Source organism: Euphorbia lathyris, chromosome 9 (genome assembly GCF_963576675.1).
Source record: "Euphorbia lathyris chromosome 9, ddEupLath1.1, whole genome shotgun sequence".
In the NCBI taxonomy this organism is placed as follows: Eukaryota; Viridiplantae; Streptophyta; class Magnoliopsida; order Malpighiales; family Euphorbiaceae; genus Euphorbia; species Euphorbia lathyris.
In genome coordinates, this window is record NC_088918.1 from 57,229,284 (window position 1) to 57,255,301 (window position 26,018).

A 26,018-nucleotide genomic window follows, 5' to 3' on the forward strand; every position below is an offset into this window, starting at 1 on the left:
CATTTTACTTTTTTAAGACGTGTGCAATACATTTTTCGAATTTAACTTATTTTTTTGCAACCGAGTGATCAATTGATTATATTTTGTTCAAGCGCGGAGGCTAATTGAACATTTTATGCAAGTTGATGGGGCTATCGGGACACTTTGAAAGTTTAAAGAGCCAATCAAACTTGTTGGACAAGTTTAAATAGCAAATGATGTATTAAGTTTTTTTTTTTATTCATAACGTTCTCTTTCTTTTATTCTTTTATTTTCTTCTGAACAGGGCTAAAAGCAAAATTTTAGTGCATGAAGAAACACAATGGTGATTTTCTTTTATACTACTAATAATTAAGCCAACCATACAAAGAAATTCCTGAGGATAAAATATGTAAACAAGTTTGCCCGTTCCTTCTATTCTTATATGCAGTATACTACTATATACGTTCAAAATTTCAAAGATACTTCCCCGCCGTTGGAGCCTTAAGTCAAACTACAAAATTCTCTCAACCCGATAACCGCGATTTCGGCCGATGAGACGACGAAGTCGACGTCGACGCCGACGCCGAAGACATAGAAGATAACGGTGAGTCGGCCCAGGATTCAGCATAACCAAAGAACAAATCTGACAAGTAATTCTCCACTTCATCAGGGGTATATCTGACAAATAGCCTCACACTTCTATGTCTCTCAAATGTCGCCCTTTGATTGTCATAGAACTCGCGGTATATCGGCGTTATTTTCCCGGCTATAGAATGCTGCATCTCTTCTCGGAGTTTCGGATCCGATATTACACAAGAACTTTGCTTCCGGTACGCTTCTTCGAAACTGGAATTGAATTTTTTGAACCTTTCCCTTGCTTCTTCAGGCGAAATTGATGCCGACGGATTCTCCGGCAATGCTTCGAACATTTTTCCCCACGCTAGCCGCTCGTAATTCTCCGTAAATTGCCGCACTTTCGCTTCGTGCTTAGATATCCACTCTTCACCAAGTAAATACTGAAGATTCGATGTTTGAACTTTGGATATCACATGTTGTAGATTATTTGCTAAGAAAAGATACGAAAGAGATACATCTTTGTAGTGTTTGGCTTTTCCGTCTAGTTTGCATAGAAGAATAAGAACCAGCCAAGCAAAACGCGCCGAAATCGCCGGTGCCGGAGAGTCGAAATCTGGACTGTCGAAGTAGGACTTTGGTAGCGATGGTTTTACCTGTGGAGGCCAGTCGGAGACTATATCGGAGAGAACATTACTATAATCTCCAAGTATAGTGAGGTAATTCATGGCATACAGTGTTAAAGGATGAACATCACCCCCTGGTATGGGTGATTTAGAGGAATCCTTTTGGATTTGTGACTCAAAATCGGAAAGCATGGTGTGAATTGATTCACTGAGTCGAACGAGTGAAGAAAGAGCTTGCGATCGGACCACGGAGAGGGATTCAAAGGAGAAAATGGATTCAATCTCCATCCAATTTTCAGATATTGCGATGTACATGTCGAGCACACGGAACATTTTCTCCGGTGGTGATTTCTTGTATTTGGCTACCATTTCAGGGAAACCAAATAGAAGAAGAGCTCCTTCTCTTGATATTTCAGTGAAACACGATTCTCTGATTGAATCAGAAGCAGCGAAGACATGATCGCAGAGAATTCTCTCTCCTGTGAAGAGAGTCCTCGTTGAAATCTTCAGTGCCTCCAACGACCTCTTGATTTTCAAATCTAACGACTCCCAATCCATCTTATTGATCTGTGATGAGCTTATTTTCTCCACACCAAGCCGGTAAATAGCTTCGTCGATGATCGATTTCCGAATAACTTTGTATACATTGACGCACTCTTTGGAATATCCAGAGGCGATCATGCACTCAGCAATGGACCTTAAGTCCGTCATGGCACCTGTAGAAGCTTGTTCAACTTCAGAAATAGAATCACCGGCAGCATGTACATCATCCTCCGGAGAAACATCATCTTCAAAATCAGAGACGCTAGATCTAGCAGAAGTGCGAGAAGATCTAGCGGAAACAGATTCAGGATCAAGATAGGCCCGATTCATTGAAAGAATCTGATAAAACTCCTTCTGCAATCTTTTCATGGCAATCTGCATAAGATTTTGAGCTCGTACAAGCCTGGAATCGGCGGAACCTTGAGAAACCAACAAATGCATTGATTTTTGAAGATCATGAACAGATTTCAAAAACTGTAAAGCCTCTTTTCTATTCTCGTAAAAAAGAGAGGTAACAGAAGCATAATTGGAATTTTCAGGATTCCATTTCATAATCATTGAAGAGGAGGAATCAATGATCTGTTCCATGAGCGATTCAGAGAAGCTACGACGAGTGTTAGGAGTAGCAGGAAAGGAGAATGGAGGGGATGAAAAAGGAGAAGGGGAAGAAGAGCGAGGGGAAAGAGCAAACGATGACGTTTTGGGGTGAAAGCAAAGACTCCTCATCCCTTTGGTAGGCATTTACGTAGTGTAGTGGTTGTTTGGTGGTTTGTTTCTCTAGCAAACTATAACTGTTGAGGGGGTATATATAGAGAGAGAAAGGCCGGAAAAATCAAGTATGAGATCATTGCTTGGTGAGGGGTAAATTGGAATTTTGACTTCTTAAGTCATATATTAAGGCTATGCCCCACGTAATTCAAACCTTACGCGTATCTTCTCCAACTCTAATATTTTAGAGTTTAATTTTCTTTGCAAATTTTTTTAGACAGTTTTATTTGTCAAATTTATGCAACATGAAAAATAATCTTCTTGACAACATCTACGACAATTTTACGATGCATTCGGTGTACAAAATTATGTTATTTTCATATTCAGTCAATACAATCATGTTATTCTATATTTAACTAATAAAATAATACTACTATTTTATAATTATTTATTTATTTACAAGTTTGAATATATTTTAAATATAATTTTAGATTAAGAGTATAACTTCTAGACTATCAATTATAAAATCATAAGGTATATCTAAGTCTGGTTAAAAATTATGTGCATTCTGCCGCCGTCGTGGATAAAAGTTAATACCGACAACGGGTATCACCGGAACTGGTGGGATTTTCAGAAATTCTTGTGGTTTTGTTATTGGTTGCTATGCTATTAACTTTTCTAGTTCCTATGCGCACATTACCGAGCTGTGTTATATCTGTGTCTAAATTTCTAGAATTTATACCTTGATAATAATATATATTATAATTACTAAGTGAGTGATTTTTATTTGGTGCTATAGGATAAGTTTGAAGTTAATTCGATGGTTTTAAGTGTAAATTAAAAGTTAGGATAATTTTTAAAAGTTATGAATATATAAATGCCAAGAGGTGGGGAGAGATCAGGATCATCTGATTTTATTCTTTTCTTTTCTTTTTTATCTTTATCTTTTTCTTCTGCTTTTTGTTTCTTCGTCATTTTTATCGTTCCCGAATCGTTTCTCCACTGTTTTTTTTATTTACGGAGATTCGACCGTCCGAATCACTCGAAATTAAAAACATAGCATCCTTATATATAAATCTAAGTCCTAACTGAAGAGTTTTTGATTTTCGGAAACGTTTGGAGAGAAAACGTCTTAGACAGAATTTAGAGAAGAATCGATCGGGTCAATTAGTGACCAATGTAAGTAACTATCAACTATATTTTGAGTTTTATGTATATATATATATATATATATATATATATATATATATATATATATATATATATATATATATATATAAATAATCAAAGAATTTGCAGAAATTGATATTTTAAGGTTATGCACGAATCTTGTAAAATTGGGATTTTTTCACGATCTTGCTTTTATTGTGAAATTATGGTTTCAAATGAAGCTCTTGATTATGCTTCTATGTGAATTTCAGATTTTACTTGATTATGTTGATTTAAGGCTTAATTTGGTTGATTTACATATATACATATATGTTTTTGGTTTCAATATATATCTATATTGAACAAAATGAATTTGAGGATGTCTTACGAATGGTTTTTGGATTGAGAAATCTGTTGCGATTATTGTTATTATTTTGGATTGAAGTCCAAATATGATTTTTATGATACAAAAGGGCTAATTGAAACCAAATGATTTATGGTTATGAAATAGTTTGGAATTTGGTTGTGAGAGGAAATTTGAGTACGTTATGATTTTATGATTTTATATCCATCGAGACTTTGGAATTTGATTGAAGACCATGTTTAGTGAGAGACATGACCTGTGTACACAGTCTGAAGACCTATTGGGTATGGCAATGAAGTGTCGGGTAAGACCATATGGGATAGGCAATGTTAAGAGACGTCTCGGCTATATATGTGGTTATGGATTGATACTTAAGGAGAGAAACTCGATGATGGATACAATGTTTTAAGTTCATTTGGATTATGTTTTCGGTTATGATTGATTTTGATATAAGGTTTTACGTTTGATTAAATACGAGTTGGTTTGATAAAACACTTATTTTATTACAATATTTTATAAGGTTTTGAACTCAAGAATGAATACAAGATTATATATTTTTCTGGTTTTGGTTTACTACTTTGACTATATTATGAACTTAAGTTTGAGTATATTTTATAAGGTTTTGATTAAATCCCTTTACAAATATATGTATGTAGCTATGTTAAGTAAAGTTGAGTTTTTTTTATAGCTGATAGTTTCTTACTGAGATTTTTATCTCACGTTTTTAAATGTTTTAATGTTTTTAGGTGAAAAAGTACAGGATATAGAGAAGGTTACCGACCGTTTAGGCGAAGTTTGGAAGTTGGCTGCTTATTGTTAGAATTATGGTTAGAACTTTGTTATTTCAATTGGAATATAATGGATTTGGTAAATATATGTTGAGGTCCTTGAATGACTAATGTAGTAGGAATATGAATTATTTTAGAATATATATTGAAGAGGAAGGCTAAAATAAATAAATAAATATGATATTATGATATTTGGATAATTGGGAGACTCCTAAGTATTGATTGTGATGTTTCTATTTTACGCCCGGTGCCAATTGAGGCCGTCTAGGGTCGGGTGTGACAGTTTGGTATCAGAGCTCTAGGTTAAATTCTTCAGACCTAAGGTTGATAGTAATGGAGGAATATCAATATTTGGTAATACCTAAGAAATAATTGATAGTAATTGAGGAATATGAATATTTGGTTATAGCTAAGAAATAATCTATAATCATTGAGGAATATGAATATTTGGTGAAAGCTAAGAAATAATTTGAAATTTTTCGAGGATTGAGTAACGAGCTAATGAGGGGTAGCAATGAGATTTGATGGTTAGTAAAATATTGGGTGTATGAAAATTTACAAATTATTTGATATTTGGTGATATGGGTTACATACTTGATATTAAGTATGACTTGAAGTTGATATTTGAGAGTTTAATAGTTAGCTTACAACCATATATAGATGAGATATGAGTAAATTTTAACTTTGAGCTAGAGATAATAGAGAATTGTCTATATAGGTGCTGCGGGAGAATCAGATTCGTATCTGAATATTATGATGCATTTTTCGACTAGATAGAGGCCGAATCTGTCATGGAGTCATGAATGAAAGTTCTTTATTATTATCTTACATTTCCAAGAGTTTTTGAATCGCCTTAATCGGACTCCGTATTATAAAGTTATGCTAAAAACGACATATGTTGGTCATTTGAGCTTTAAACCAGAATTTGGAGTGAAAAATTATTTTTGATTAATGATGATGACTTGGAGTTCATATTCATCAGGATTGGAGCGAAAAATTATAGATAGAAGTATTATTATTATGATGGTGTCAGATTATATGCTGATGCAAGTCATTATTCGAATTATTTGAAGTTTAAGAAAAATATAATATCGTACATATTAGTGGTTCAAACATGATTTTTTGAAGTCTATAGAACTTGGAGACATGTAAAATATATTTGATATATATGCAATTGATGGAATCAATTGTAATTTAAATTTATTAAAGTGAGATTTGGTGTATGTTAGGAAAATACGAATATAAAGTGTATCATATCATATAAAATTGAATATATGATATTTGAAATTTTATTGTGGGAGCTCTGATACCAAACTATCACACCCGACCCTAGACGACCTCAATCGGCATCGGACGTGAAATAGAAAGATCATAAGCAATACTTCGGAGTCTCCAACTTATCCAAATATCATAATATTACAATTGCAATACCAAAGTTCTAACCATAATTCTAACAATAAACAGCCAACTTTCAAACCTCGCCTAATCGATCGGTATAATCAGACTCATTAAAAATATTGACACTGTTTATTAAATAATTGGTATCTGTAGGCGTAGAAATCTCACTTTCAAGAGAGATTTTCACTCAACAATCACTACTCCAATTCAGATAGTAGTATTAGCAGTCATTATTCATTTACCAAATAACAAGTGAAATAAGTATGTTTATGAATGTCATCTTTCAACTAAGGGTAATTAATTTATTAGTCCCTATATTTTGACAAAACATACTGTTTAGTCCTTGTATTTTCAAAAACACATGATAAAGTCCCTAACTTTTTTCTCAATGAACTGTTTAGTCCCTAACATTTTTCTCGGTGAACTGTTTAGTCCCTGCCGTTAGACTCTCATGAAGATTTTGTTAGTCAATTTGGATTTGCGTTCTTCTTTTTCTTTCCTTTAAACTCTAATGCATCTGAAATCAACTTTGAATGTTCTTCTTCTTGATTTTCTTCTTAATCGTTCAAATTCGTATGCATTGGGTCTTTTCTTTTTCTTGTTCTCCATACAAATAGCTTCTTTTAAATTAGACTTTCTCTTCTAAAGTTTGAAGGTAAATAGTAAAGGGTAATTTAGTCATTTCTGAAGTCATAAACGGTAAAAAAAATATAACAAACAGACGGAAGGACTAAACAGTTCATTGATAAAAAGATTAGGGACCTTACCATGTGTTTTTGAAAATACAGGGACTAAACAGTGTGTTTTGTCAAAATATAGGGACTAATAAATTAATTACTCTTCAACTAATGCACTGGTTAAATATTGGCCAATTGACATACCAACAAAAGCAATGATATTGTAAGATATGCTTGAATTCTTGAATCTATGTTCTTAAATAAATATGTTATAAATAGTTTAATATTCAATAATTATCTAGTAGAATTTTTTTACCGTTTATTGGAAACCTGTTTTAGAAAGCACAGCAAAGAGTTGCCTTAGTATTACAACGTAGGGTAGTAGTACTGTACATAGTTGGTAGGACCAGCATCTTCAGCAATTTGTCAGTAATGTAACAAACAAAATATTTAATAAATAAAATAAAAGAGTTCTGTTCATTTATTTACTTTTTTTTTTATATAGAGAGACAAAGACATACATTTGATCCTACCTTTTTTACAAAGTACAGATTTAATCCTAATTTATATAATAGTTTAAAATAAAATCAATTTTAATTATTAAAAAATTTAAAATGTTGTTTTGACTGTTATTTAACTGTACTTTCTAAACATTAATTACATTTAAAAGATTTAATGTATCACTAACACAGTTGCAAAAGACCCGTTAAAATGCTAATAACTAAGTTTACCACATACAAGTTAATTACAATTTTTTTTCAATGTGTTTACCATGTTATTAAGCAGGAATTTTCACATGCACCTTAATAAGCAAGTGAATTTGCCAATTCACCGTTAGATATAGGCTTATTAAATCTAAGCATCGTGATACTTTGAATCTCCGCCTTAGGATTCTAATAAGCTTAGATCTAATGGTGAATGAGCAAATTCTACATACTCATTAAGGTGCATTTGATCAAGACTACTTACTAAGATAGTTACAAATAATCAATAAAAATGTATGGAACTATTTTAGTTTATCAACAAACTTGTTTGGAATGTATGATATGACAATTAAATAACAATTAAATCGGATTTTTCAAAATTTTGATAATATAAGGCTATTATTGATCTTGATTGGAAACGCTAAGGTTAAATTTTTATAATTTCATACATTATAGCTAAATCTGCTGTAATTAAAAAACGTTAGAGCCAAATTTGACCCTTATCCATTTTTTATACAAAAGGAGAGTTTTATTAAGCATCAGAACTTAAGCTATACAAATGAAGGGAGGAGACATGGAAGCCCAAACTCCACAGTCAAACTGAGAGCCAAACGCCTAGTTAACAAATGGACAACCTGATTCACATGCCTTTTAAAGAATAAAACACACAAAATACTGGGACCGTTTATAAAAGTTTTAAAATCATCAACAATAATATGTAAAAGGAGAAACCAACACACTAGAATTATTAAGAGCTATAACTAGAGGTTGAGAATCAGATTCCAATTGAACATTGGAAAAGCCGAACATTTTAAGCCAACCCAACGCTTCTCGAAAGCTAAGCGCTTCCGCCAAGAAAGGATCCAGGATCGGGGATAAGAGACTTAGCTTCATTTATAAACTCACCAGAGATTCCTAAGCACAAATCTGAAACCAGAAAAACCCAAAGTGACGAGGATCTATGCACCGAGATTTAACATCAAGGTGTTAGGCGGGAGGCTTCCAAATGCTTGAAGCAGGCGAGGAACTAGTTGCCAAGGGATAAATCTAGGCCTAAAGCGGGGTATCTCCTTCAAGGGTTCAATTCCATGCGAGGGGAGCCAAAGGAGGAACGAAGCACGGACAAGCATGCGAAGAAAAGGAACAAAAATGCCCAACATTGCATGCCAACCCTCCCACACGCTATGTGGAGTGGGTTCTAGTTCAAGTGAACTGCGATTGTGCTTAAAAGGACGAGATTCGCGTGCCATAGGGAAGAAACTGACCCACACGTCGTGTGGGTTAAGTGGCACGGCGTGCAGGGTGATTCTAGCACCAAAAATTGTCTTGAGACAAAGATATTAGTTTTCTGTCCTATTCCAAAAATTAATGTTTTGCCACTAATGTATTTACTGTTTTGCCATATGGGCTTATTTTCCTAAGTGCCATTTTGAGCATCCTTTCCCAAACTACCCCTATCACTTTTTAATAAGTTGTAACCCTAATTAGGTCTTGTAGTCTTTTAATTTGGAAGAGCTATATAAAGCCTCTTATTTGTAAGAATGAGTTAACATTTATCAAATCAAATTACAGTCTTCTTCTTTGTGAAGCTTTATTAAGGGTTTAACCTTCAAAATGATGGATTTATGATCTCCTATGGATTTAGTCCGTAAAATTTGGGATTAACTCCTTATAGTTTAGCTAGAGAAAAACCATGTATATACCCCTACTCTAAGGTTTTCGACCATAGTCAGTTGTTATCATCCAATCACGAGTGTTAACAGAATATGATGAAAATATATATTATCACGATATAAGTCTTTAAGAACAAATTCTTTTTAAAGAAACGAGCATGTATTGATAGGCGCAAATTATGAAAGTACGGTGAAGAAAAGAGAGAAAAAAAACCTGGAAAGATAGATGATATATTAGGAAAGAAGGGTTCTTCCATAAATGTATTAGGAGACTTATAATTCATTTATTTAAATTGAACAGTTAACAAGCAAAACTATGGTGGATGGAAATGAAGAAAAAGTCTATTGAATTAAGCTCTTTAGCTTTTCACCGTGTAAGATGAGGTATATCTTTTTTTTAGTTTTACTCAAATAAATGAGTTCACTAATAGTTACTATTAACTATGTTTTATGAGCTTGATAATAGGTACTTTAAAAAAATTGAAATATTAATTTTTTTATTTTTTGAATAAAGACTGTCAGCTGATCAGAGCGCACCAAGGACATCCCGACTAGGTCGGCACCCCCAAGAGAACACCCTAAACCAAGGCCGATATTATTAAAACTAAAAGAGAACAAAAGTCAAGGAGAACAAATCAAGTGAAACGGAAAACATGCCGACCACTTAAGTTACAGAAGAAAAATGAAGAACAAAAGAGGGGGAGTTCGTCCCACCAGACATGATCAGGCGCTGTTCGTCCGAAATTAGCTAAGGCATCCGCGCATTGATTGCCTTCATGGAAAATATGAGACGTGACCAGGTTGAGGGAGTCGAGATGTCTAAGGCAAAATAGCCAATCTTGCCGGAGCAACCAAGGGTCTGTCTGTGATCTGCTGCGAATAAGAGACACAAGCCAGATCTGCGTCAAACCCTTAGAGATCACAGTTTTGATAGCAAAAATCGTAGCAGACAGCTCCGCCAAATATGCGAACGTTGGAGGAAGCGGGAAAGCAAAGGCACCGATGAAACTGCCATTCAAACTTCTAAAAATACCACCACAACCCGCCTGACCCGGACAGCCAGTAACCGAGGTGTATGTATTGACTTTGATCCAGCCTACCGGAGGAGGTTGCCAGCAAACATGAAGAATGTGAGGGGAGATATGAGGTCGATGAGGGATCCCAAACTCCTTCAGGATATGAGCTTCGATGGATGAGTTCCAAGAGGAGCCAAAACCAAAAGTAGAAGCTTCCCTAATAGCTTGCCACAACCTGCATAGACAATTAGATATGTTAGGAAGCTCCGAATCGAAGATTCTCTTGTTCCGTGCTGACCATATAATCCAGACGGTACTGACAACCGCAACAGACCATAAAGCTCTAATCTGAGATCCGAACTTCTGCTTGGCAGCGAGGAGGATCATATCTCGAAGGGAGGGCCTAATATGAATCGTTCGACCAAAAAGAGAGCCGACCGCTTTCCACAGTTCCAGCTTAAAGGGGCATTCCGTGAAGATGCGGGCGCTTATTTCAGAGGCGGCTTCGCAGAGACAAAACCTATAGACCATCATTAGGCCCCTGGTACTAAGCCTGTTATGAGTGGGAAGGTTGTCATGAAATTCTCTCTAGTAGATGAGGGACCTGGTCGGTGGGATATGTCTAGCCCAGATAAAACTGTACCAATCTGCAGGAGCAGCAGGTGGATTCAACCAAGCGTAAAATAGTTTAGTCATGAAGAAACCCCCGACTGCAGGCTTCCAGATGCAGGTGTCAAAGAGATTATTACCACGATTGATCTGATGAAGACACTGAACGATGCTAGCCGGGAGCGTCGGTAAGTTATTCCACCCAGCAACCGTGAGGTAGTTCTCAACCCCCGTCAGACAATGATGCTTCTCTTTCGCAGATAACCCCAATTGAACAGCAATAGGCGGATTAATCTAGGATCTGTTTTAAAAGTTGAGGTTGGATCGCCGCCCGATCCACCAAAAGCAGTTGGCTAGCGAAATATGATAAACACGTTTAATAGAACACCAAATCGAGGAGTTGATCACCACATCCCGCGGATAGTCACCAATAAGCAGACGAGAGCGGAGCAACCGAAAGCAAACAGAATCTCCCTGAATAAGCCCCCACGCCATTTTGCCGAGCATAGCCGTGTTCAAAAGAAGGTTTTTAAGCCCAAACCCCCCTCCTTGATAGTTTTACAACAAGATTTCCATGAAGGGACAACAAGCTTCTTTGAATCAATCGAGCCCGTCCATATGAAATTTCTGATGCACTTGGTGAGATGCTTAATAATCGTTGTAGGCCATCTGTAAACAATGAACGAGTGTATGAAGCTGTCGATAATAACCGAATTGACCAGGGCAATTCTCCCCGCCATTGAGAGATTATCTCCTTTCCATTTAGTGAATTTAGAGAGGACTTTATCCTTTAGAGCTATAAAATGTATGGATCTAGGAGCACCAATGAACAGGGGACGCTAAAATACCTGAAAGGAAGAGTCCCACGGCGCATGGTAAAACGGCTAGCCAGCTGCAAACCGCGTCTCTCAGTGATGCCCGACCCAATAAAATTTTTAGACTTTTGCCAGTTAATCGATTGCCCAGACAGGGAACCATACAACATAAACGCATCCCTAATGGTATTAATATTGTAAGTAGAGGCTTTACAAAAAATAAGCACATCATCGGCCTATAGCAAGTGTGCAGGGAAATCATGAGACTTAGGCTCTGTTCTTTATCGCTGCAAAAAAACTGAACTGAACTGAACTAAATGCTACTAAATACTGAACTGAATTTAACTGAATACTACTAAACTTAACTGAATGCTACCGAACTTAACCGAACATAACAATAATGATGATATTAGACTTTAAAATAATTTTAATAATAATATTGAACATTAATAAACTTATAATAATAATAATAATAATGGTTCTAATAAATTTAATAATATCAATAATAAATAAATATATTATTAAAGATAAAACTAAATTGAATATTAAATAAAAGCCCGGGTTGATAAAATCTGGGCTCGATAAAAGCCTATGAAATTAAATAAAAATGAGTCTAATTTAAATTAAAAAATACAAATTACATATAAACATAAATTTACATATAATTTAAAGCCTATGAAATTAAATACAAATCTTTATATGAATACAAACTCTTAACTTTTTATTTTAATTAAGGGTTAAAGTGTAAAAATAACATTTTAGGTCAGGAGTAATTTTACCTCTAACGTCTAAAATGGTGCAATTTTATCCCTAACATTGATAAATTCGGAAAATTTGAAAAATAATTCAAAATATGGATGCAATTCCTAATTTTTAAATATGGATGCATATTTAATTTTAATTTTTTTTATTAAACGATATATACTTTAATAAACTATCATTTCTTGACTTTTATCTAATTTATAGATAATGATAAACTATAAATAATAATGATAAATTATGATAAATTATAGATAAATAATAATAATAATTATAATAAATTATATATAAATAATTATAATATAATAAATAATGATAAATTACTGAATACTGAAACTGAATGTTGAAATTGGATGCTGAAACTGAATGCTGAAACTGAATGTTGAACTGAACTGAACTGAACTGATTGCTACTGAACTGAACTGAACTGAATTGAACTGAACTGAACTGATTGTTACTGAAATTAAGTGATAAAGAACAGGGCCTTAGAGTATCCCATCGCTTTTAGATTACCAGCGCGGTTAAGACGGGAGAGCCAGCGGCTAAGAAAATCCTCGGCGAGTCCAAACAACAGAGGAGAGAGGGGATCCCTTTGACGGACTCCCCTAGAACATTTAAAGTAACCCGTTGCAGTGGAGCCAGACAACATCGATAACCGAGCAGAAGACAGAATGTTAAGAATCCAATCCCTAAATTTCAAGGAGAAACCAAAAGCCTCAAGCACATGAACTAGAGAATTCCAGTCAAGGGTGTCAAAAACCTTTCTGATGTCAATCTTAAGCGCCATGTTGCCACTGAAGCACCTTTTGTTTAGCATATTTGTGCCCTCTGACGCAATTGCAATACATTAGTGAATGCTCCTACTCGGAATCAACCCGTACTGATTGGAAGAGACAACTCTGGCCGCAATCTAAGCAAGTCGCCCTGCTAAAATTTTAGTAACCACTTTATAACCAAAATTGGTCATAGCAATTGGATGAAACTGATCAAGAGACACCGCACCATTCACCTTAGGAATAAGAGCCATGATACTAGAATTGAGCCCCGGTGTAATGACCCCTATATCAAAGAAACCATAGACCATGGCTACCACATCCGCCCCTACAACATCCCAGAAGTCTTGGAAAAAAGCACCAGTGAACCCATCCGGACCCAGAGCACTGTTTTTATCCATTGAGAAAACCGTGTTGCAGACTACTTTGGGAACAACCTTGAAGACTTCATCAAAGGAACGCGAGGTAGTGACTTCACTACGAAACAAGGCGGTGTAATAACTCTCAACATGAGAAGAAATGTGATTGCGGTCTAGCACCATCTCCCCATCAATTTGCAGCGTTTTGATGCCGCTGGAGGATTTTCTAACGGTAGCAATACGGTGAAAAAAGGACGTGTTTCTGTCACCATCCTTTAGCCAGCTGATACGACTTCTGTCTTTAATGTAAGTGTCTTTCCGGAGCAAGGAAAGATCCAGGTTAGTATTGTTGAAACACCTTTCCACATGATTTTGATTTGACAAAATTATTCCCATGATTAAAACAATTAAATTTAAGTACTTTCATTTAATTGTACTAATGTGTTTGTTCAATGTTGAGTAAGTTAACTAACGAGAACAGGAACCGAAAGTCCACAAAAGAAAGCCAGAACAAAGTCAGCATAAGCAAGTCACATAGCAGAAGCTGAGTGGAATGCAACTCAGCTTTACAAAAGAAATTTCTTCTTCAGAAAAGGTTGAAGGTGAAGCCGCTGAGTCAAGCTGAGTAATAATCAAGTCAGTGTCAATGATCCGTCAACTTGGCAGACAAGGTCTGACACAAATCAGAAGTCTTGGAAATCCGTTTTAAGGGCCTTTTCGAGATGCATGGACCGTCTGACTTTTGGCAAGAAGAAAAACCTGGCGCAAGAAGAAGAAAAGGGTAGACCTGGCTCCTGGTGAAAACAGAAGACAGGATTGGCCTGCAGCTCTGGAAGCTAACCACGTGATGACGAAGAAAACCGTTCTTCCCACAATGGTTATGTCGGAATTCAAATCATTGGCACCCCAAGATTGTTATAAATAGGCTAAGCCATCACTTGGATCATACAACACATACAAGATATATACATACAGACAAGCAAAATCTCCACTGAGTGATAATCCAAAATAGAAGTTGTCTGAAAAGAAAAAGCAAGCTCTTACACCAAATTCCAATCATTGTGTAAAAGTCTAGATTGATTCTGTCATCTAAAGTGTTCTTTGTTGTATCAAGAACAATTTCTTATCATTTGTAAAAGGTTAGAAGAGTGAAGCTGAGTACTCGGTTATAGTACTCAGTGGTAGAGAAAATCTGAATACTCGGTTATAGTGTTCGGTGGTAGATAGGATTGAGTAGACGAATAGAGGATGGTACTCTTGCATACTCAGTTGCTATTATAAACGGTTTGTGCTCTACCTTTAAAGAGCTCAGTATAGGATTGAAAAAGTTCGGAAGGATTCCGGGGACTGGACCTAGGCGGTGAGGCCGAACCAGGATAAGTCTGCTGAGTAATCTCTAACCCTTTCTCTTGATATATATATATATATATGTGTGTGTGTGTGTGTGTGTGTGTGTGTGTGTGTGTGTTGCTTGCTTAAAATTGCTCAGTAAATAATCTGTAAAAGCCAACGCTGAGTAACCAGAGTGCTGAGTTGGAAACTAACTCAAAGTGTTATTTCCCAACCCAATATTGAAACAGCTCTAGTCAGTATCTGATTAAAGCTGTCTTACATCTCACTCAGCCTTGCTGACCTAAAGCTGAGTTAAACTATCAAGCATTCAATTAAGTCAGCATTATTAAGCGAAAAAGTTAATTAGTTCCTAACCCCCCCCCCCCCTTGGAGCTAATCCTACTATGTTACATGGGACCAACAAGTATGAGCTTCAAGTTCTGTCGTGCGCCTCTCATTAGAGTACCCATGTAGTGAGATGTCAGACGGAATCTGAATCAGCTTGTCATTGGCTGTAGAAATTCTAGTGTCAATATCACCAAACACTTCCCGATTCCATCTGCGCAGAACTATTCTGAGATATTTCAATTCCTCACCAAGGCACTGCATAGGCAGAAGACGCTGATGAGGACCCTCCCAGAAGCACTGAAAAACCTCACGAAGACTCGGGTGCCCGAGCCACATCGACTAAAACCTGAAACGAGTCACAGATTTACGAGAGCCATTGCATTTTAACAAAATCGGGTTGTGGTCAGATTGATGTCTGGCCAGAGGTACAGCTGAAGTCATCCCAAAATTCTACGAAGTCTTGAGAAAAAACCGCTCTGTCAAGTCTACTTTCAACTCTGGCAGACCCACATCTCCTATTGCTCCAAGTGAAAAACAAACCTGAGATGGTCCCTTCCATCAGATTCCCTGCACCAAGAAAATGGTGGAAGTCTCGACACGGATGCCCAGACGGAGCCTTACCTGTTTTCTCATGAGCCCCAAAAATAGAATTGAAATCGCCCAAAACAGTCCAACGACCCTGCAGCAAATTTAACTGAACCAGAATACTGTCACACATGCCGAATCTTCTATTTGACCACACATTACCATAAACAAAGCAGAGAAATTTGGATCCCCTAAAGCTGTTCAAGTTAACCAACATATACTGATCATGCTACTGACACACAGTGACAGAGTTTAAGAACTTTGAATTGACAAAAAGCCAAAGAGACGGCTTAACCTTAGAGTTCATAGCAAGTAAGTGAAAGCCCAACCTAGACCAAAAAGCAGGAAGGATCGCATCCAAATCAACCATGGGTTCAGCCAAGCAGAGAAAATTCGGTTTATGTAAATAGCATAAATTCATAAGATGGCGATGGGTCTCTCGATTGAGAATACCCCTACAATTCCAATAAAGGACATTCATCTAAAATGATTTGGTATTTTACCTGTCCGATGAGGTCGGGGTGTGTCAACATCTGTGCGTTTTCATGTCTGCTTGTTACTTTTCGACTGAACCTTATGCCAGGCTTCTACAGAATCCTCAGTGTCCTCCTCCTCGACTATGTCTGCCCTTGGTCGATTCCGATGAGAAGGAGAAAAAGAGGCAGCTATCTCTGGAATTGAATCCTCCCTAATCTCATTCCCCATAGGCTCAATCTCCAGCAAATTATCGTTTCCAGGAGAAGGCAGACGCTCCGAAAGATCATCGCACTCTCTACCGATACCCTGAGGGCTATTGAGAAGCGTAGGTTCCAGCTGCGTGTTAGTCTGCTCACCACAAGTATTTTGATTAGTTTCCTCAAGCTGGACCTAATTAACTTCTTCAATCTGAATATCTGAAATGACGCGCTGAAAGGCACAAGAAACATGAACAACCGCCCGATCATGCTGCTTCTTATCAATCACTTCAGTATTTTCAACTTCCTTTCGTCCCTCCACCATAGGTGGTTTTCGATTATGTTTACAGTCATAGGCCATATGTCCAATCGAAGAACAGACCTTGGAGAAGCTTGGTAGTTTTTCATAAACCACCTCTACCAACAGTTGCTTACCGTCTCTCTCAATGCCGAGTTTCACTGGTAATTCCAAAGCTAAATCAACATCAAGCAACATTCTAGCAAAGTGCCTAAAATCCCCATCCAGAGTGGCCCTGTCAAAACAAAGAAGCCCTCCAATACCTTTAGTAATGTCCGAGAGAATCTGGGAGTCCCAATATTCCTAGGGGAGAGAGCACAATCGAACCCAGACTTGTGCGTTTGAAGTTTTCTCGGCCATGGGGTCAAAATCCGGCACCCGCGGCTGGAGTCAAAGAGTACCCGGCTTCATGTTAACAATACCCTTTGCAAATACCTGGGATTTTGCAGATGCATAGCTAAGAATCACATGAAAATAGCCTTTCCCAATCGAGATTAGCCGTCAGGGATCCCTCAAATCCCAAATTTTGGTTAAGCTTTCCTTCAATTCAGCCACTTTCCACGGCCTGTCCCCTTTATTGAGAATGAGCCGATGAATCCACGAGTTCGCACACATCGCAATGCGTTTTTCATAAGCTGCCTGAGAGATACGAACCGATTTGATACCTCCAATGTCTGAGATTGTTGTCGAGGAGGGCGGTGTGTCCACCGTGTTCTTCTTAAGAGCTCCCGCATAAGAAACGGATTTAGCAGGCGGGCCTGGCGAGGCGAACCTCAAATTTGGATTGAAGAGAGTTCTTATGATGAGGAAATCGTCCAAGGGGGACGGAGAGCAGGGAGAAGCCACATCAGTCATGGCGGAAGGAGGCGAAAACAGGGTGTTTAGCGGTGGCGTCTAGCGGTGGCGGCTAGGGCGTACCATTGTTCAAAATCCTATTAATTTTTTTAAAAAATTCTAAATTTCAAATAGAAAATTAAAATAGGAAGAACCTATATACTTTTTGGTGTTTATGTACTACTAATGATCCTTTGTTATATTAAAATTCCAATATAGTTTGAATTGGCTTAACATCTCATATTTATATAATAAAAAAAATTCTTCTTATAAATAAAAATTAGATAATATGATATATAAATGTTGGAATGTAATTTGTGAGTCGAAATAGAAATCTTTACATACCTCAACAAAATTCTAAAAAAACAATAATATGTCCTATACAAATTTAGGATGGCATATATAAAAGGATATATTATCTTTTTGTCTGTGAAATAATAAGTTGAATGTCTCATATTACTATCGATAATATGCATCTTTACTATTTTTAATTTTATTTTTTTAAGTATATTAATTTTTTAGTTTAGATATCTAAATTATGAAATTTTATTTATTTCTTAAGTTTATAAACTATCTTCTTTAGAATCACATTGCATGGAATGCCCTAATATGAGGTCTTCCTAACCTGCGGCGCTTTTACGTGCGGCTAGGTATCTTGCCTTTTTGGTTCATTACAATCAATATTCTTCCTACTTACAACCTAGTTATTGATCTTTGGTAAACATCGACTGATTCAATGGATTGTTTAGAGAAGCAGTGGTGCAAAATGAAGCTTATAGATGAAGAAGACGAAGCTTTTGTAATAGAACAGTGCGGGGAGAGGGAGGAAACAACAGACGGATCGAGGAAAGTCGTCGGACGCCTTCTTTCCTCCAAGCCACTGAATATCCGCTCCATGTCTAATGCGTTCAATGCCATTTGGCGGACATATAAGGGATTCAAAGTAAACGAGTGCTGAGACGGACTCTTCATAATTAAATTCCAGTCCCTGAAGTATAAGGAGAGGGTGTTGAATGACTCTCTGTGGCATTACGACAGACACATTGCCATTCTAGCTAACTTGGACGGGATTTCGCAACTGTCACAGATCAACATGAACTTGTGTGATTTCTAGGTTAGAATGGTTGATATGCCTCTGAACTACCGCAAACCGGACTTGATTGAGAAGATATCGGGACGTATAGGGGAAGTCCTACAGGTAGATGAGGATAGCATTGAGAATTGGGCAACCTATGTTCGAGTGAGAGTCCGAATGGACGTATCAAAGAAGCTATTGAGGGGCATTATCCTGTCTAATGGGGAGAATGAGAAAACATGGGTTTCAATCCGGTACGAGAAACTCCCTAATTTCTGCTATTTATGTGGGATAATTGGACATGTTCACGAGGACTGTGAGACTACAATTGACAAACCAGATGATAATGAATGGCCATATGACCCAACACTTAGAGCATCACCTACTCGGCTTAGAAGTGTGAGCTGCAAATTTAATGAGAAAAAGAAGGGTGAAAATAACAGAGAACTGGTGACCAAACGACAGCTATACCGGAGTGACGAAAACTCAAATAAGGAACCAAGTAAACCAAAACAGAAAGCGGCTCCTTGTGCGGCTACGGATATGGAAGAAGATAGGGAACCAACAGATGAATGAGAACTAATGAATAGTAAATCCGCGATGGAGACATCGGAGAGTGCCGATAAGAGGGAAAGTCCAGCCACTCAAACAAATGCTAATGAACTCGAACTTGGGCAACAAATGGATATGGTGTTTGAGGCAATGGAGAAGCCTATGGGCAAGCCAGCAAGGAAAAGTGCGAAACTCAAATGCTTGGCCCGGGGAACACAAATCAATAGTATAATGCAGGGTGGTAATAGTGTGACGGGATCAAAACGATCAAGGGAAAATGATGACAGTGATGAGTACACTTTTAGCACCGACAGCTCTAGCCGAAAAAAAGTTTTGCTCAATGAAAACCAGGGGGTGGAGGCCAAGAAGTGGCTCCACCCTGCATTATGAAAATACTGAGCTGGAACGTCCAAGGGATGGGTAATTCATGGACGTTCCGTACCCTCAAGAGGTTGATGAGGGATAATTACCCAGATGTGTTTTGCTTGATGGAGACTCGCCTTCAGAGAAATGATTGCAGTCACTTTTACCGTACTTTTGCTGATTTTCATTTATTCATTATTGATGCAGTAGGACTTAGCGGTGGGTTGATATTGGGGTGGAAAAAAGAAGTGGATCTTACCATCACAAGATATTCGGCTCACTGTGTATATTTCATGATTGGTGCTAATAATGTCCCGGCTTGGAGAGGAATGGGCATCTACGGGTGGCCTGAAAGAGCGAATAAAAAATTCACATGGGATCTAATAAAACAAATTCAGGGACTGGATGAATTGCCTTTTCTATGTTTTGGTGACTTTAACGAAATACTTTGGCAGTCAGAGAAAAAGGGAGGAAGGTGTCGGCCACAAAGGGATATGGATGATTTCCACGAGTGTATGGAAGATTGCCGTTTGATGGATTTGGGATTTGCAGGTTCCAGTTTCACATAGTACAATAGGCGTCAAGGGATTAACGCCATATGGGAAAGGCTTGACAGAGGCCTGGCTACTCAAGACTGGTATGGGATGTTCCCAGCAACACGAGTCCTCACACTAGCTCGTGTGGCGTCTAACCACCATCCCATCTTGATTAGTTGTGAAAAGGAAGATGCTGAGTTGCCACGAAGAAAGAAAGTTTTCAGATTTGAATCGATGTGGATCCGGGACAGTACCTGTAGGGAGATCATCGCGCAAGGATGGAACTGCGCGCAGGATGAACAGACAGTAAAAGGGAAATCAAAAGCGTAGCGGCAAGATTAAGATGGTGGAGCCATCAATCCTTTAATAACAATGGGGCTGAGATTAAAAAGTTAGTGCCAGCCGCATAGCAGAGCTACAGACTCGGGAGGAGCTGAAATGGCAGCAGAGGTCAAAAATTTAATGGCTAAGAGGGGGTGATAGCAATACCGAGTATTTCCATGCAAAATGCTCATCGAGAAAGAGAAATAACAAGCTGTCGGTTTTGTATGATCACAATGGAACATGGGAAGAGGGGCCGCAACAGATAGCTACTGTCGTGAGAGATTACTTTCAGAACCTTTCAGTAGTTCTACGTCGAAGGCTGGCGAGGCTTTCGTTGCAGCAGTGACAAACGAACTTGGTTCAGAACAACAGCGAGCAATATCAGCACCCTTTGACAGAGAGGAAGTGACCCAGGCACTACATCAAATGCATCCCACTAAGGCCCCCGGGCCTGACGGTATGTCCCCCATCTTTTATCAAAAATTTTGGAACATTGTTGGTGATGATGTAGTAAAATTGATACTAGATTGTTTGAATTCGGGTCAGATGCCAGTGAACCTTAATCATACCTTTATTACACTTATCCCAAAGTTCAGGCACCCAACGCTTATGAAAGATCTGAGGCCAATATCCCTTTGCAATGTATTGTATAAACTGATATCAAAGGTATTAGTAAACAGGTTAAAATCCGTGTTGCCCAGTATCATCTCTGACACCCAATCGGCCTTTGTACCTAGCCGAATGATTATTGACAATGCCATTCTGGCATTTGAATCCTTTCACAGTATGAAGACTAGGCTGAAAGGAACAAGTGGGAACTTTGCATTGAAAGTAGACATGAGCAAGGCGTACGACAGAATCGAATGGCACTTCCTGGAGAAGGTTCTTCATCGGATGAGATTCCCATATCAGTTTGTCAAGCTCCTTATGATGTGTGTGTCCACTGTTTCATTGTCATTCCTCATTAATGGGCAAACTAGGGGGTTCCTTAGACTAGAAAGAGGCTTACGCCAGGGGGATCCAATCTCCCCATACTTGTTTCTAATATGTGCAGAGGCGCTCTTCGCTAATATCAGTCTTGCTGAAACCACATGTCAGATTCATGGCCTAAAAGTGACCCGGAACATCCCTAGTATCTCCCACCTATTCTTCACGGACGACTCCCTGATCTTTGGCAGAGCCACTCAAACCGATATCTCCACACTAGGGAAGATACTAAGAGACTATGAGAGGTTCTCAGGCCAGATTATCAACTTTGAGAAGTCAGAAATCTTCTTTAGCTCCGGAGTACCGAACACAATAAGACAAGCCCTCGCTGTCGAGCTAAATGTGAGAGAGACGAGAGAATTCCCAAAGTACATTGGCCTCCCTACCCTGATTGGTCGCGGCAAAAAGATTGCATTTGCAAATATTAGAGACAGAATCAAACGAAGGCTAAAAGGGTCGGAAGAACGCTACCTATCTGTTGGGGGGTAAGGAAACACTTGTCAAAGCAATAATACAGGCAATCCCCACGTATGTGATGTCCTGCTTTTGATTACCCGACTCTCTGTGTGCTAAAATTCATGGGCTTATCAGTCGGTTTTGGTGGGGTGGGACGGAATCTAAGAGACCAATTTATTGGCTAGCTTGGGATGCCATGTGTCAAGCTAAGGACTCTGGTGGGGTCGGATTCAGATGGATGCAGTCCTTCAACATCACATTACTGGCTAAGAAATTCTGGCGATTACTGAAGTTCCCTAATATGCTCTGCGCTCGGGTTCTAAAAGCAAAATACTTCCCGCAGAATGATATTCTATCCGCAAGCACATGCCCAAATCCGAGCTATCTTTGGCGAAGTATATGGGTTGCCAGACAAGTGATCCAAGACGGAATCATGTGGAGAGTGGGGAATGGGTCCTGTATGAATATCTGGCAAGATAATTGGCTCCCTACAGCGAATGCAAAAAAACCGCTGGTCTCACTGGTTGATCCAAAACCTATACTGGTGGCTGATCTCTTAAATGGTGAAGGTACTGACTGGAGCTATAACTTGCATAACTCTGTTTTTATACCTTCTGATATTGCAGATATATCGAAGATAAGAATCAGTCGCTCAAAGCATGACGATGACACGTTTTGGGGAGAAACACCAAATGGAAGATTCTCTGTTAAATCATGCTATGTGTTAGTGGAGAGACGACGCCAGGCCCCACGGATCCCCAGTTCATCATCCGGTAGTGAGCACATGCCATGGAAACGGGTATGGTCGGCCAATTTACCTCCCAAGATCAAGCACTTCGTTTGGAAATTGATCAAAGGCGTCCTCCCGTGTTCATCCGTTCTGCAGTAGCGTGGGATCTCGATGAATGGTGATTGCGTTCAGTGTTATTCTGAGACCGAGTCCTTGCACCATGTTTTCATTTCATGCCCGTCCGCTAGAGACATATGGAAAGCTGCAAAAATGCAGGTGCGTTGGGACAAGATCAGAGATCCTAATATGGGACAATGGATTCAACGGTGCTGGGAACACTCCAAGGACGACGAAGCATTATATGGAATAACACTACTGTGGTGGATGTGGTATAATAGAAACCGTCTAGTACACGAAGGGAACAAAATGGACCCAAACAGACTCGTAGCCAAAGCGAACAACTTCTACACGGAATGGAAAACCCGCGCCCCGAATACGATTGACCCAATTCCTTGCGACTCACCTCCCGATTCTTACAAGGTCTGGCGTCCTCCTCCCGATGGAATCGCAAAAATCAACTGTGATGCCGTATGGGAGGAAAATGGCCTTTCCGCAAGAGCTGGGGTGATCACACGGGACTCAAACGGTCATGTAATATTCTCAGCAGGTATTCCATTGGGGGCATGTCTGTCATCAGAAGCAGCAGAACTGCAAGCCATTCACGAGGGGATGATCATTACACGAACCGCAAATCTGCAGGATATTTGCTTGGAATCGGATACAAAGATAGTTGTTGACGGGCTATCTATTGGCCCGATCCCACTCTCGCCGCTCCATTTCCAATATCTAGACACCAAACATTTATCGCTTTCTTTTTCATCTTGCGTTTTTCAATTCATTAGGAGAGAAGGAAACAAAGTTGCACATAGTTTAGCCCAATGGGTCCGTGATTTGCAATCACCTTTAATCTTACAGGGAGATAGTCTAGACCTGGTTTGGTCATTATTATGTAATGATTACATCCTAATATATGACTTTCCTGTTTCAAAAAAAAAAAACTATCTTCTTTATTTTACAAATTTAATAATAGGCAAATGATATATACAACCTTAGGGTTGTATATAAGCATTAATTATTCATATATAACAATAAAAAAGATAATTTTAATTCTAAAATAAGTATTTATTTGTATTGGAAATATAACAATCTATTACGAATATATGCATTTAAATATTTAAACATTTAAGTATCAATAAATTTTATGTATTGAAAAACTAAATTAACACTAATAATAGAAATTTTTGGGTTTTATTTACAGCCTTAAGGGCTGTAAATATCGGAACCTTTAATAATAACGCCTCTTACTAAGTTGCTCAAAAAAATTTATGCGGAGCAACTGTTCACGGGTTCGAGTCCGACCAAAAGGACTCGGAAGAGGAATGAAGAACAGACAATCAAGCGAGAAAAGGGGCAAAATAGCCCCACACGGTGTGCCAATCTTATGCACGTCATGTGGAGTATGATCTGATCTGGGGGAGCGGCACAATGAGCTGACACAAAGAAAATACACCTATAGAGTCAGAAACTGATCCACACGATGCCCTTACCCAAAACGGTTGAGTTATAAGCTCCCTGTGACAGCAGCTCCATCTTTGGCGATGAAGCGACTCTTTTCAGGGACGAAATATTGATTTTCAGCGATAGAATATCAATCTTTAGCGATGACTAATCAGCTTTTGAGACCAAAAAGAAAAGATACCCAAGGTTAGGAGACCAAGGCTGCCATAATTACTTACATCCCTTAATTACCATTGTGCCATTTTAACCCTATTGCTTGTACTCTCCTTTTATTTGCCTAAATGTCATTTTTTCATTCCCTTCCCATCCTACCCCTTAGCACCATTGTTCATTAGTAACCCTAGTTAGGCTTTTTAGTCTTTTATTTTGTTGAGCTATATAAGCTCCTATTATTGTAAGGATATTCAACTTTTTTCAAATACAAATTATCATCTTCTTCAGTAAAGCTTTGTTAAGGTTTCTAACCTTCAACAAATGGGAGATCTTTGATTTCCTACGGATTTAGGCTGTAAAATCCGGGATTCACTCCTTTTAGTTTAGCTAGAGAAGAACATCTTTCTTAGTTTACGATTAAAACTAACACGTCCTGATTTAATCTGTATCATTTGGTATCAGAGTTGATCGTTTTCCTAAACGGAGACTTCTTTCGACAATGATTACACCGAGTGAACTACAAGTCATAAGAGAGTGTGTTACAGCCGAGGCAAAAGAGATCTAGCTTAAGTATGTTGTTGAGTATACCGAGATGATGACGAAGACAAGAGAGAACTTAGAGCAAAAAGAGTTGGAAAGACTCCAAAGAGGAACCCTACGTAACCGGAGATTAAAACGTCGAGCCCAACGGAAAAAAGGAGAAAGAAACCTCTATGTTGCCTCCTAAAGATCCATCGCCAAGCTCTTCTCAATTACCCATTGAATAGGTAAATCCTAAACTTCCAATTTTTCTCATTTTGAAGTTGTGGATAATCTTATTACTAGGGAGGACTTGGATGTTTGTGATGTTGAAATGGATTTAGATTCTCCTAGTGAATTTGTTGATAATGAAATTGTGGATAAGGGTTTAAATTCATTTGTGGATGATGAGGAATGGATGCTTGTATGTAAGAATATGGGAGAGGTCGAATTTGTGTGTAGTAATTTTGGGGGAACCCATGTTGCAAGGGATGCTCCCTATGTGTTTGATAAAATGCCCATTGAACATAACTTCATTGGTATGCTTGAGGGAAATGAGAGCATTTATCTTGAAGAAGGGGAGAGAGATTCGGGGCTTGACAAACTCTTTGAGGAGAATAGGGAAATCATATTATGTATAGAGATTGATGGCTATGGTGATGGGAGAGATGTTGGTGGTTCTACCATGTTGGAATGTAGTATGTCTTTCGAGTCGGGTAACTTTTCAAATGGATCAGTTGGCTTGAACTATGGGTAGAAGCAGATGGAAAAGATAGGGCATGGGAGTGAATGGATTGTGAATGAAAATGGAAGCGAAATTGCGTATGGTCATGAAGAAGATGAGATAGAAGTGGAGATTGATGGAGAGGAGAACCACTATGACATTGAGCTAGAACGCGATGATGAACATGACTATTATGAGAGTAGTTCTGGAAGGGAATTGAGGAGAGTGGTGATATGGGACCAACATCCGAGGATGGGAAGTATGTGTCCTTTAATGGACAACCACGGGGCATTCTACCTTTAGGGAAGATACCGCGTGACATTGCATATGATCCTGGAGATGGTGTACTAAGTCTTCCTGATAGTAGCTTGAGCTTTAAGAAGATGGATGAAGAGTATTTTATGACACATCTAGGTAGAATTGAGATTCCTAGCACATGCACATTAAGGATGAAC

General features: G+C 38.3%; 1 protein-coding gene across 1 annotated transcript; it reads right to left on the minus strand.

The window, feature by feature from the left end:
• Positions 1-295: 295 nt before the first annotated feature.
• Positions 296-2,488, minus strand: LOC136207079 (exocyst complex component EXO70H1-like). Its single transcript, XM_065998352.1, has one exon. The coding sequence runs from the start codon at positions 2,442-2,444 to the stop codon at positions 486-488; it is 1,959 nt and encodes a 652-aa protein (XP_065854424.1). The 5' UTR covers positions 2,445-2,488; the 3' UTR covers positions 296-485.
• Positions 2,489-26,018: the final 23,530 nt, after the last annotated feature.